Source organism: Lactuca sativa, chromosome 3 (assembly GCF_002870075.4).
Source record: "Lactuca sativa cultivar Salinas chromosome 3, Lsat_Salinas_v11, whole genome shotgun sequence".
NCBI lineage: Eukaryota > Viridiplantae > Streptophyta > Magnoliopsida > Asterales > Asteraceae > Lactuca > Lactuca sativa.
Window position 1 is genome coordinate 181,274,200 of NC_056625.2, and position 13,936 is coordinate 181,288,135.

Sequence of the window (13,936 nt, forward strand, 5' to 3'; positions counted from 1 at the left end):
AAGCTAACAGAGAGTTCTTATTTTGTAGTTGCACTCAAGGAACAGAACAATAACATCTAACTTCACCCCATGGACAAACGAGTTCAACGCAATAAACCAGAATCTTTATCTGATATGTATGCACCACATAGGAGGGGGAAAATAAGGTTTCGAGAATGTGAGGGAACTGCCAATATCTAGTGTTTTTCTAGAGAGAAACCCATCCTCATATTCGGCCTAGGATCTCTCTATTTATATGGAATGATTTAAACCCTTAAATGATAATTATCTGATCACAAAATAATTATCCTTATCTTTGGTAATTATATGACTTTCAAATTCCTTTATCTAGAACCTTCTAGATCTCCATATTTCATTTAATTAGTTAAAAACTTAATTAATTAATAAACCAAATAATATAATTATTTTCATGACATTAGTTGCTTATTTATGTCATTGCGTGAAAACCCAAAAGGACTGTACCATTAATAGTAATAACACTGATTGTTTTAAAGGGGGTTATTTGACATAATCTGAATCTTTAAGAGGTCTGAATTTCTAAGATACTTTAAATTTTTAACATTATGTTTGGTTGGAACCTATAAATTTTTGTGTTGAATGATAAAAACGATCATTTTACCCTTCCATATTTTTTTGTTGAATTCAATGTTTCTTTTTTTATAGAGTAATTATAAAAAAACATAAAAACCATATACAATCCAGATTAAACATAAATATTTTCAAATCCTAGAAAATTTTTTAAAATCCAAATAAAATCCCACAAGCAAATCTAACTTTTGACACAACTCAAGAAATGAAAGTATATCCGCTATAGCATTGAAATCCAATGACCCTCTTTTGATTCGTGCACATTCCTTAGAACATAAGCTTGAATTGCATTCAAGCCCAAAACCTTTGCTCTTGTTAGCTTATCTTCTGAATATTGCACCCAACGAATGACATGTATTCAAATCATGTAGAGTTACATGCTACAACAACGAATTGATTGATGATTCAGTGGGAGGGAGCAAGAGGTTCCACGTTTGTGAAGAAGAAAGAGAAGAAGGAAACGAGCTAAAGTATTTTAGCGCAAAAGAGGGAAAACAAGTTCTTTTTTTTTTTTTTTTTTTTTTTTCAAACACACCTTTACATTGAAAAATTAAGAAGCATCTTCTAAATTAAGAGACATAAATATAAATGCCACCAATCAGTCTGAATCCACAAAATTAAGAGTCTTCTTTTTAATTTTTCAATCAAACCACTACCAAATAGCCCCTAAATATTTTAAACAACTTTGTTACTTGGATAGCTCATTTTCCCTTATTATTATCATTCACACATCAATAAACTCCGGAACAAAGTTATAAAACCCAATTTTAAGTGGAAAACAAATGCAAAACAATAGGAATAAAATCTATAATAATGGTATAAACGATAGAGCATTATAATAACACACCTTTTCTATCACATTTTGCAGAACAAATGGTATTTTGTTGCCCGTTTGCCATCTCACTCATTGTACGATGACAATTGAACTTGTTGTTTAACTAAAAAAAAAATATATTCCATAAACGTTGTACAATGATACTTCCATATATAGTAGGAATTAGAAGATAATTTGGTATGAAAAATAAAATTTTGATGTGGCAATCGAACTCGATTACATTTTAGCATGTTTCCCAATAATATACCTCCCTTTCCGTTGACAAATTATTCCAACTAAAAATACAATTACGAACAAATCTGCATTTGCAGCGAATTACACCACAATAAACATAACCAATAAAAACAAATTCCATAATACAATCCATTAAACCCATTCAAAAGAAATCAATTTCTAAGTAATTCCCCGAAGGCTTCACATCCACCCCTCCATTTTCCATCGACGGCCCAGGAACATCCGGAGGTGTAGCACACCGGATCAAAGCCCAATTGACACTTTGAAAAAACGGATGTTGTTTAATCTCAGTTGCCCCTCTTCTATAAGCCAATCTATGCTGCGGCTCTTTTACCAATAACCCCCTGATCAAATCCCTAGCTGCAAAACTAACCCCTGGAGTATCCGGAAACCTCAACGGTTGCCCCACCACGTTAAACAATGTAGCCCGGTTTCCGTTCCCTTTAAACGGTGTTTTCCCGTATAAAAGTTCATACAAAAAAATCCCAAAAGTCCACCAGTCAACCGCGCTTCCGTGTCCTTCGCCTTTAATGATTTCGGGGGCTAAGTATTCGTGGGTCCCGACGAATGACATGGAGCGGGCGCTTGTGGGCTCCGCGATGAGCTCGGGGAGTGGTGAGACTTGATTGTAGATTTCGGTTTTGGGTTTGGATTTGGGTTTGGGCTTTTTGTCTTTTTTGGATTTGGACATGAATCGTGGGACGAAACATGAGGGTTGGATGCACGCGGGTTGAACCACGCAAGATGGTTGGATGCAGTAGTTGGAGTTCTTGGGGTCCACGGTTGGGTTAGCCGATCGGACGAGTTTTGGGTTCACGACGCATCGTAAAGAGAGATCGAAGTCGGAAAGCATTATGTGACCGTCTTCACGAACTAAGACGTTTTCGGGTTTGAGGTCTCGGTAGATGATCCCGAGCATGTGTAGGTACTCCATAGCTAGGAGAACTTCCGCCACATAAAACCTACAAAGAATTGTTCGAAATTAGCACAAATTTCAAACTTTATATGAAGTTTTAATCCGAAATTTTGGTATAAATTACGTGAAACTAAAATTTCGTTAGTTTTCTTAGATTGTATTTGTTACGCTCGACTAGACAAGCTTTCCAAGGCTATTTTTGATAATCAGGTGAGAAGGGTATTTACGTCTTTTGCACAAACAAAAGATCAAGAAAGACCCTTTTTTGGTAAGACAAAAATTTGCATTTTTTTGTCCCATTGACATCAGTTCAATCCTAGTCAAATTTATGTCTGACGCTGTACAACTTGTCATGTACCGTCCTACGTACAAACGGGGCCTAGTCCCGTTTGTTAACAAGACAATCTTGTACTAGGGTTGACATGCATTGAACTGGACCGAATCGATATAAAGGGGACAAAATTGCAATTTTTTGCCGCACCCAAAAAGATGGGACAAGGACTCTTTCTCGATCTTTTGTTTGTGCAAAAGACGTAAATACCCTTCTCATCCCGACTATCGAAAATAGTCTTGGAAAGCTTGTCCAGTCGAGTGTAACAAACACAACCTAAGAAAACTCACGGAATTTTAGCGTCACATGAACGAAACAATAATTTATCACAAATTCAAATAAAAAATTAAGAAAAAAACCAACCGCGCCGCATGTTCGGAGAAATGTTTCCCGGGTTGTTTTTGTCTAAGCGCGTGCAAATCTCCACCCGGGCAATACTCCATCACCAAGCACGACAATTTCTCGGTATCAAAATGACTATACAAAGTAGGAAGAAACGGGTGATCCAACGACTGCAAAATCTCTCTTTCCGTTTGCGCCCTCAATAGCTTATTCCGGCTTGCAAGAGCCACTTTATCCATAACTTTCATGGCAAAATAACTTCGTGTCCCAATCAATTCCGAAAGATAAACACTCCCAATATCTCCACACCCCAATCTCTTCAAATGCCTAAAATGTTTCATTTCCAAAATACCCGTGTCATTATTCATCGACCTCACTACCTGAATCGCTTCCCATCTCGAGTCATTTTGCTTGTGTGGTTTATAAACCGCACTCGTGAAACTGCCCGAACTGCTCTCCTCACTTACATCGCTGCCCGTGCTGCCCCGATAAACACTCGGAATCCCAATTTCACCACTTTTGACCGATTCGCTGACTTCTGTGTTTGTAAAGCTTTGTTTGGTATCGGTGAAGTTTGTAAGGGAGTATAAACTACTTTGTGGGCTCGAGCAGAATGTAATTGAGTCCATGGTCTCGGGGTCGGGGTCGGAATCGGAATGCTTGATTCCGGCCTTGGCTTCGAGTGCTGAAATTTGTTTGTGGAAGTATTCTTTTGCGGTTTGATCAAGGATTGTGTTGGGTCCCACAAGTTCGGATTTTCCTTTGTGGTCATTGGAGGTTTTATGAGATCGATTTGAAGTGGTATCGGATTTTGGGTGATGTGGTGGGCGGGTTTTTCCGGGTGGGTTGAACCCTAATAAGGTGGCGGAGGTATGGCTAGTTGACAAAGAACCGACTCCATCAATAAGTGAATCCATTCAAATAATCAAATTGATCTGCCAGTAATCCAATAAACTTCAATTAATCGCTAAAACAGAGGAAAGTTTCTTGAAATTAATCTATTGAATGACAAATTTGATTTTTATATATCACAAAATTGATTAATTTAGGTTTTCTTGAACAGGATACCTCATGAATTTGAATGATTAGAATCTATTAACCGATTAGGAACGATACAAGATTTCTAAAGTTAACACAAACTGCCGAAACGTTCTTGAAAGTTGAAAGCAATCTATTTGATATCTCTATGTTAACCAAATATTACCAAAAATTTCATGAAATCAATATATTTGACATTTCTAGGTTAAACCCATAAATTATCAAGGTGGGGGAAAACATAATCATTCAATCAGCGAAGTTCATAAATCCAACAAATTGGTGAATGGACAACGCCATTCGTAAATCTATGAACAAAACTAACGATGAATCACCCAGAAGAGAAAAATGCGCAACAAATTTATAAACCCAAACGCCGAATTAGGATTTTGGATCATTATTTCAAAACTCCCATTTTGTTAACGTGAAAACATACCTGATTAAAGATTCATAGCTGTACAGAACTGAACTTTAGCAGCTTTTTCAGATCCGATCGAATGCGATATAGAGAGAGAAAGAATCAAGTGTCGCTAATTGGGAATAATTTCAAGACGCAGAAGACATTGGTGTATAAGTTTGTTGGATTATTGAAGGTTAATCTACTCTTAATTTTGGGTTTTCTTTATCTTAAAGAAGGAATAAAAGAATGTGCTTCTTCTTCTTCTACTCCCTCTCTCTCTTGTACGCAAGAAGTTCAAAAAGCAAGCACAAGAACAAGGTAAAGAAGCCGTCTAGAACTTTTAGAAGTTAACTATTTGGACCCCTTTACTTTCTACACTATTTTTAACAGTCCTTGCATTTCCAAACCTTTTCATGTGTATTCTTTAGGACTTTGCAATAAAAGACAAAACTGCAAAAATTGTCCCTGTGGTATGCATTTTTTATGAGGTTTAGTCCAAACCTCGACTTTTTTGGCTTCGTGGTCCTTTTGAGCTAGTTTCATTGTGGATTTGGTCCCTCGATAAACTGAAATGACTTTAATGCCCTTGGACATTTATTTTCAATTTTTAAAATCATGTTTTTATTGTTTAATAATTATGTATTCATTTTAATAATTAAAAAATAAGAGGGTCTCTCTCTCTCTCTCTCAACAAACACACATACACTCTCCAGATCCTCCAAAAACGAAATCAGCCCTTGTCATTACCTAATCCTCCAAAAACGAAATCCACATTCTTCATCTTCTATATCTCTCGTTCATCAGGAAGGTGTCGACTTCAACGATTCTTCCTTAGATGATCTAATCCGGTGGGGAAACTCCAACAACAGCTTCATCGTCGTTGACTCTTTAGCTTTCTCACAACACCTTTTACCTACTTACTTTAAGCACAATAATTTCTCCAGTTTCATTTGCCAACTCAATACCTATGTAAGCAATTGAAATCCTGTTTAGTTCATATTTAGTTTATGTGTATGTGTTTCTGATTGATTTGTGATTGATGTTTGTGTAGGGATTCAGAAAAGTGGATCCGGATCGATGGAAGTTTGTAAATGAGTGGTTTGTGATCGATGTTTATGAGGAAAATGAACAGTAGTAGGGGAAAATATTCAGGGAATATGCGAAGAGATGATGAAGAGGAAGAAGAAGATATGGAGATTGTGGGGTTAAAATAGGAGCAGAAGGCAATAGAAGATGAGCTGTTCTCTCTTGGATTTGAGTTCAATATGACAACAAATGCAAGTCTTTGTGACCCACATCGACCAGAGCAAGAAGTTTTCTCATCTACTATCCTTGTTTGTGGGTAAAGGTGGAAGTCGATCTGATTCCATCTACCGGTAAGAGGAAAGGGGGCAGAGTCGATCAGTGGGCAGATGGTAGATCCGACAGAGATATGACAACAAAATACATGCTCTGTTGCTGTTGGGCTGGAGAAGATGTAGCCCAGAAATTGATTTCTTCCAAAATAGGAAGATTATTAGTTGGTTTGAGGTGCAAGGAGGAAGAACAAGTGAAGGGGAAGTGAAGGGGGATGTGTTTTTTATTGTATCTGTTCGAGAGAGAGAGAGAGAAAGGTGGGCCCTCTTTTTATTTCTTAATTATTAAAATAGATAAATATATATTAAATTAAAAAAAATTAAAGAAAAATGAAAAATAAATACATGAGGGGCATTACAGTCATTTCAGTTTACCGATGGACCAAATACGCACCGAAACTAGGCGAAAAGGACCACCAATCCAAAAAAGTCGAGGTTTGGACTAAAACCCCAAAAAAATGCATACCACAGGGACCATTTTTGTAGTTTTGTCGCAATAAAATAAACTAGCAGCTAGTTTATTATAAGTTATTGTAAAAGTATAAAAATAATTTATTTTAGTTTATTATCTTAGACCATCGGTTATACTTTTCATGACAACAGTAGTGGAGAGCTTCCAGATCAGCTCGTTGAGCGACCACAAACCACCACACCACCACCTAAATACTCTTTATTGAAAATGAAGAGAGAGAAAGGTGAACATTGAGAGAGAAGATGAATATGATTAGCATTGCCCTTCATCCTCCCCACCACAAATCACCACGAAAACGGGTGACCAAGAACGGTTGGGCTGGTGTGCACGACTGTTTTTTGTAGCCACGTAGACAACAACCGCGTTCGTCGATGGTATACCGGTTTGCCTTATAAGCTAACTTTTAAAAAGTTATTTTGAAATAGTTTTTTATAAATTTATAAATATTTTCCAAAAATATTTCAAATATATTTTAATTATATCTATTATTTTTAAAATATATGACTATTTAGTATAACAAACTGTGACAAATTAGATGGTTCATATAAGAAACCGATCAAACATGTAAACCTTGACACAAATCAAATTAGTCGGTTCAATTAAGCCATAACATGTTTTTTCATTTTTATTTTTATTTCTCAAAATGTAACTATTATGTAAAACGAGGGTTTAAATTACAAGCGTTGCAACGAGAGTTTAAGCAATATTTTTTTTAAGTAAATTGATTGTGTTGGAGAGAGAGAGAGAGAGAGAGAGAGAGAGAGAGAGAGAGAGAGAGAGAGAGAGAGAGAGAGAGAGAGAGAGAGAGAGCAAATGTATTTTGTGTTTGTAACACCTATACACAACTATACACACACAACAAAATCACATGTACAAAAAGATATAATCATATCCAACACACAGAGTTACACACAACCACAAACAAAAAACAGTTATGACAGTGTACTTTAAAAACTCACATTAACTATAACAAGACATAATTATAATAGGATTACAAATAATTATAAATAAAAATGCATATTGGTTTGTAAAAATAAGTATTTAAAAGATTTTTTTTTGTCTTTACAATCTACATACATGAAATCAAACATGTAAACAAATTTGAAAAAAAATGAAAAATTTGTGACAACCCAAGTTTATTCCGTTACATTACCCCGTTACCGTTAACGAAATATTCCAGTTTATAAAAGTTCCGTTAATTGGAGGTTGCCAAATAAATAAATGTTTTATTTATTTATATTATATGTCGTTAACGTCGTAATAAAATAAATAAAGACACTTACCTTACATTTCCATTTAATTGGAAAAAGTTAGTTTTTATTATTACGACCACTAAATCGGGTGCGACCAAAAGCCCCGTTAAACGACAGTATTGGGTAGATTCCCACTGAGCTTCAATTCAAGCCCACATATAAGGGGGAATGGACTTCCTTCCGTACGTTTTCACTCTCTCTCTCTCTCTCTCTAGGCTCGTTTTCGACTCCAAAACCGCGATTTCCGACTACTAAACGTAAGACCTTCAACCCTAACGTGTTCTATGCGTGCATTATTGTCTTTTTAGCCTAAAAATCACATGATTGAGACATGAAAAAGGAGTTTACGGCCTAAGAGCCTCCTTAGGCCGTAAACACCCAAAAAGTGGCCAAAATGACCCAAACTTGTCCCGTTGAGCCTAGGAACCAATTAAGGAATTTGTCTAGGAGTGTTTAATCATCAAAACATAAGATTTTAGGGCATAAAAGAGAGTTTATGGCCCAAGCACATGCTTAGGCCGTAAACACCTCTTAAACTTGTAAAAATGCCCCAAAAACACTCCCAAACCACCCTTAGGCTTAATACATAAATTAGGGGCTTGCTATTTAGGGTTTGGAACATTTAAACACAAGGAAATATGGGGTAACTTGGAGTTTACGGCCCAAGCAAGTGCCTAGGCCATAAACACCCTTAAACTATGTCAAATGATGGTTTTTGTCCCCCCCCCCCCCCCAAATGGCCTTATACTTCATTATAAATTACTAGAAGGAAACAGGGACTTCAAAACTTACATAAAATCAAGGGATAGGAGTTCACGGCCGTGAACTCTCATAGGGGTGGTTCATGGGCCGTAAACTCCCATTTGGACCCTTTAAACCCCTTAAATCCACACATACAAATTAGATTTGGACCTAGAATAATTCCACAAGCAAGTTAAAGCCTTAAAACACCCTAGAAACCCCTCACCATGAGTTTACGGCCGTAAACTCATGGGGAGTTGTCCCTGGGCCGTAAACACCATAAGGTGAGTTTACTCTTGGAGAGTAAACTCCATTCCTAAGCCATTCACACCCTTAAATGTTACCCGAGACACCCCAAACACTTAACCAAAGTGTTTTCCGCTCTTTAGGGTGCGTATACTTGTTTGATTAGTATTAAATGTACTAATTGTATGTGAACATATGTTATCATATGTTAAATAGGTCAATAAGTGTATCCAAGTCTTTACTTGACACCGAGCACCCAACCGACACCTTCGTCGGATCCACTTACACCAGGTGAGTTCATACCCCTGAATGGACCTTTTAAATGTTTTACATGTTTTATAGGGAGGGAATACAAGTTAAACATGCCAGTTATCATATCAATCACATGTGATTGATAACCCGCATGCACAGAGATTTACCACACTGTAATTGTTTTACCAAGTAGGATACTATAAATGGCTTTCTAAAAGGTTTTCACTTGTTCAAACTCTTACTTTTACTGTTTTATCAAAAGACAATTTAAACTAGTTTATGAAAAGTTTCTAAAGAATTTCTAAAGGTTTTCAAACTTATTTTACCAAAGGACACCAAGTTGGGATTTTCTCAAGAATAAAGGTTTTCTTCCATATTTTGATACTCTTTCTTAGTTAAACTCGTACTTGATAACGCTTTCACTTCGTGATGCGTTTATACTTATTATTGTCTCTATCTCGCATATACTTGTAGTCGCTTATACCTGTTAGACGCTCTTATTCCACACTGTACGTTTATACATCATGATTCGATTATTCCACACTGTACGTTTATATATCATGGTTCGATTATTCCACACTGTACGTCTACACATCACGATTCGATTATTCCACACTGTACGTCTACACATCACGGTTCGGTTATTCCACACTGTACGTTTACACACCACGATTCGGTTATACATCACAATGCTTTTCCATTTGTTACACACTCAGTCGCAGTTAGATGTATGTCCGTGCTCGTATAGGTGCATATAAACAATGTTTGAAGGACTTAGGAAGGCTTGTCCGCCCTATTTCCTTTTCTTCGTTGAGATGTGGTCTGGTGGGATCGGATGGCCATCCGAAGGTCGTTTGATTCATTAGCTATATGTTATGTATATGAGCATAGACATATAGGTTTACTCTAGTCAGTCCAGTTATGAGTCTCTACCTCTAGTTCATCACTTACATATGAAACCCACTACCCACTAAATGGGATGCATCTTCGGGACACGACCTTCTTTGTCGTCTAGTTGGTAACCAGAGTCTCCTGTAGGGAGAGCGGACATTGTGTGTATAGATCTATACGGGATTGACACCCCCGCACCCTGACTGCTAGCTACAGTCCACGGCCCACCAAGCCAAGGGGTGACAAATGTCATATTTTATAGACGCTTGTAGGGCGTCAGGTACTCTAGTTTCGGTTAGTATGGTTACGAGTATCCCAGGTTACCTTATAATTCATGGCTTTAAGGTAACGGTATTTTACCAGCAATTTACACTGTATGCTGGGAAACCCATTCTCAGAGTCACACTGTTTTTAGACCTTGCTAGTCGTATCTTTCATTTGATACTGTCTGCGGTCTGTATTCTCTGTTTTAGACCTTGCTAGCCGTATCTTTCATTTGATACTGTCTGCGGTCTGTATTCTCTGTTTCGACCTTGCCAGTTGTACCTTTCATTTGGCACCGTCTGGGGTCTGTGTCTTTCTTTGTTAGACTGAGCCAGGCATGTCGTTTGTTCGATACTCTCTTGGAGTCTATGATTCCTTTGCCTTAGTCAGCAGTCTTCACTGCTGAGGCATATCTTATTTCCCTGATTCCTCTTTCTTTCTTTAATAATCAAATTCTGTATTTTGATAATGATAGCGATTAAGGGAAAACTACATTTTTACCACATAACTCCGTCCAGTCTTGGTAGATGACTGCTTTTATTAAAGAAAATATAGGATTTTCTGGAAAAGACACTAATGAAATGTATACCCTAAAACTACCACTTTTATTAAAGTTATTTGGATAAAATGACACTAAATACTTATGAACTCACCAACATTTGTAAAAATGCTGATACTCGCTTTTCAAATAACTTGTATTCTCAGGTCAGCATTAGACAGGTACATTCCCGGAGCTATTGTTGAAGATAGCTTAGTACCAAACTGTACTTATATTATTACCTGTATTACTTTGTTGTACTGTTATGTAAACTATGTAAAACTATTACTATTAATGCAATGTTTTGTTGTACTTTGATTACTATAATGCATGTGTTGTGATACTTGACATGGCGTCATCCACCCCAAAACGTTTCCGCCGTTCCGGTTTTGGGGTGTGACAAAATCCAAATAAGAATATACATAAAATAGGGAAAATTGCAAAAAAAAGAAAAACGAAAAACAAAAAAAACAAAACAAAAAATCCTCACTATATTATCATCAAATTTTGTTTTTGACACCAATCTTTTTTTTTTTCAATTATATCACTATATTTACAATTTTGTTGCAATATCAACAAATAACCGGTTCTCCTAATAATCACTTTTCCCGAATTGCAAAATAGTCATTAAGTTTATCAAAATTTTGATTTTGATATCGAGTTTTCAAATGGAAAGAAAGTCACTATATTACTACAAAATTTCAATTTTGACACCGACTTTTTTTTTCTCAATTATGTCTTTACATTTATAAGTTTGTACAATGTCAACCAATTGACCGATTTAAGAGACATTATTGTAATTTAGAAGCTCGATTTGTATAACAAATAAATAAAGACCAGTCTAATGGTTCAAAATCACTTACAAGTCAGCGAAAAGGGAATAATCGCCCTTTTTAGATATGTTATTGTGGTTTAGAAGTTCGATTTGTACAACATGTAAATGAAGACCCTTACAAGGTCGATTTAGTGGTTCAAATTCACTAAGAATCTCCTGGATCAACCTTGTAGGGGTCTTCATTTACTTGTGCAAATCGAACTTCTAAACCACAATAGCATCTCTTGAAAGGGTGAGTACTCTTTCACTAACTTTTAAGTAAGTTTAAGCCACTAGATTAACCTTCAGCGCCATTTGTAAAGAAATAGTCTAACAAGAACTAAACATTTAACATTATAATAAAAAGCGTCACTTAAAAGGGTGAGTACACCCTTTTCGCTGACTTTTAAGTGATTTTGGACCATTGGAGCGACTACAAAAGATATATGAAATTAGGTTCGATGCAAACCATATATTTGAAACTTAATCCTACCACATAAGATCTTATGTGGCTTCCATATCAAAATACTAGCATGTAATTTATTTGGTAACCTGCTAGATTGATGGTAACCAATCAATTGGGTTAGAAGTGAGTTTGTAAGGATCTTCATTTATAAGGGTCTTCACTTATTTGTTTTACAAATAAATCAACCTTGTAGGCGTATTCATTTATTTTTTGTAAATATCAACCCTTTAGGGGTCTTCAATTACTTGTTGTACAAATTAGGCTTCTAAACCACAATAACATCTCCTGAAAGGGTGACTATGCCCTTTCTGCTGACTTGTAAGTGGGTTTGAACCATTGGATCGGCCTTCAATTATTTTTTGTACAAATTAGGATTCTAAACCACAATAACATCTCCTAAATTAGTTAATTGGTTGACATTGCAACAAAATTATAAATTCAATTACAAAAGTGAGAAAAAAAACTCGATGTCAAAACGTGGTGATGGAATGATCATGACATGGCAACCTGGTTCCAGTAAACGTGTATTTGTGAGCCTGCACGATGTAGCACGCTCTTGGCCACGACGTCACGACAACTAGGGTTCAAAACCCTAGATTTCGGAATTGGTGCCCTATTTGAAGGCATTAACTTATAGGTTTGCCTCATTTGGTAGCCTCCATCATCTGAGAACGACCCCCACCCAAACCTTAGCGTTTTTGGTGTGTGTTTTGAGAGTTGAACCCATTTTGTGAATCTTGGAAGAAGAAGGAGTCCATATGGTGGATTGGAAGCGTGGCTTTGATTTGGATTTAGCATCTATATCTCATTTGTGACCCTGAGGAGGTATAAAGTCTCAACCTTGTTCATTATATCTTTAGATCTCGTATTAGGTTATTTTATGAGCTTTTCAGTCCCAACCTTCTTGTCCTTTGACATTTGGTGAACTCTAGAGCATTTGAGTGCATTATATAGCTTCGAAACCATGGCATTGGTTGGAAAGTGGCCTTGTATGACTTTGTGTAGTGCTCATGCAATTGGCGCTACCATTAAGAGCTTAGGATTAGAGATTTTGTAACACCCTGTTCCGAATCATTTCTTAATTTGGGACTGTGACCCGAGGATCGAATATCATAAGGCTTAGGGCCTTTGGGAAAGAGAGATTTAGACCCTTTTTGCTATGGGTAATGTAGGTTAGATGACTCGGGGGTTCGGTTTGTGATTTGAAGCCCAAGGGTATAACTGTAAAATGGCAGTTTTAATTTTTTATGAATTTTGAATTTTAGTTAGGGAAGTTTTGAGGCAAGGATGAGTTGATAAAAGTGTAGAGCTTCTCGTTACCTTTCTGTGGATATAAGTATCGTCGAAAATGGACTTAGAACGAAGAAGTTATGACCTTCATAAATTTGGTAGTTTTAGGGTTGAGCCTAGTATGCAGGGCGTACATAGGAGTACGATTGGCGTACTATGCAGGTACATCGTGGGTGCTTTTTGGAGTACATTGGGCGTACCAGAAGTACGCATGGTGTACTCTAGTCAGAACCGAACCCTAATTTAGGGTCTTGGACCCTATTTAAGCTCCTTAACTCAACACTAAACCCTCTTATCTTCAGCCTCCATCCCATTAAACCCTAGAAACAAAACCCTAATCCCCATTGGTGTGGTTGTTGAGCTTTTGGTGGTATTTCATGCATTTTGTTGCTCATTGAAGAAGAAGGAGCTTATTGGAGAAGTGTGGGGTTGCTTGAAGCTTTTGGATCCAGGCTTGGTGCACCCTGATCTACCTTCTGGAGGTATAAAGTTTCTAACTTGATGGCTCTAGGTGTTAAATCTAGTCTAAGGAATTTTTTGGGTTCATTTTGGTCCTTAGAGTCATCCATGTGAGTATGAGCTACTCCAAGAGCTTAGAATGCTGGATATTGGCATTTGTGAGGTCCATTGTTCATAAAAATGTCATCTTGATGAGTTATTTTGGACCATGCAT

The 13,936-nt window shown here is 36.8% G+C and overlaps 1 protein-coding gene across 1 annotated transcript; it reads right to left on the reverse strand.

Moving 5' to 3' along the window:
* Positions 1-1,596: 1,596 nt before the first annotated feature.
* Positions 1,597-4,977, reverse strand: LOC111909412 (serine/threonine-protein kinase D6PK). Its single transcript, XM_023905234.3, has 3 exons — positions 4,718-4,977; positions 3,268-4,181; positions 1,597-2,619 (listed from the first exon to the last, which is right to left on the reverse strand). The coding sequence occupies exons 2-3, from the start codon at positions 4,161-4,163 to the stop codon at positions 1,800-1,802; spliced, it is 1,716 nt and encodes a 571-aa protein (XP_023761002.1). The 5' UTR covers positions 4,164-4,181; positions 4,718-4,977; the 3' UTR covers positions 1,597-1,799.
* Between the last annotated feature and the right edge of the window lie 8,959 nt (positions 4,978-13,936).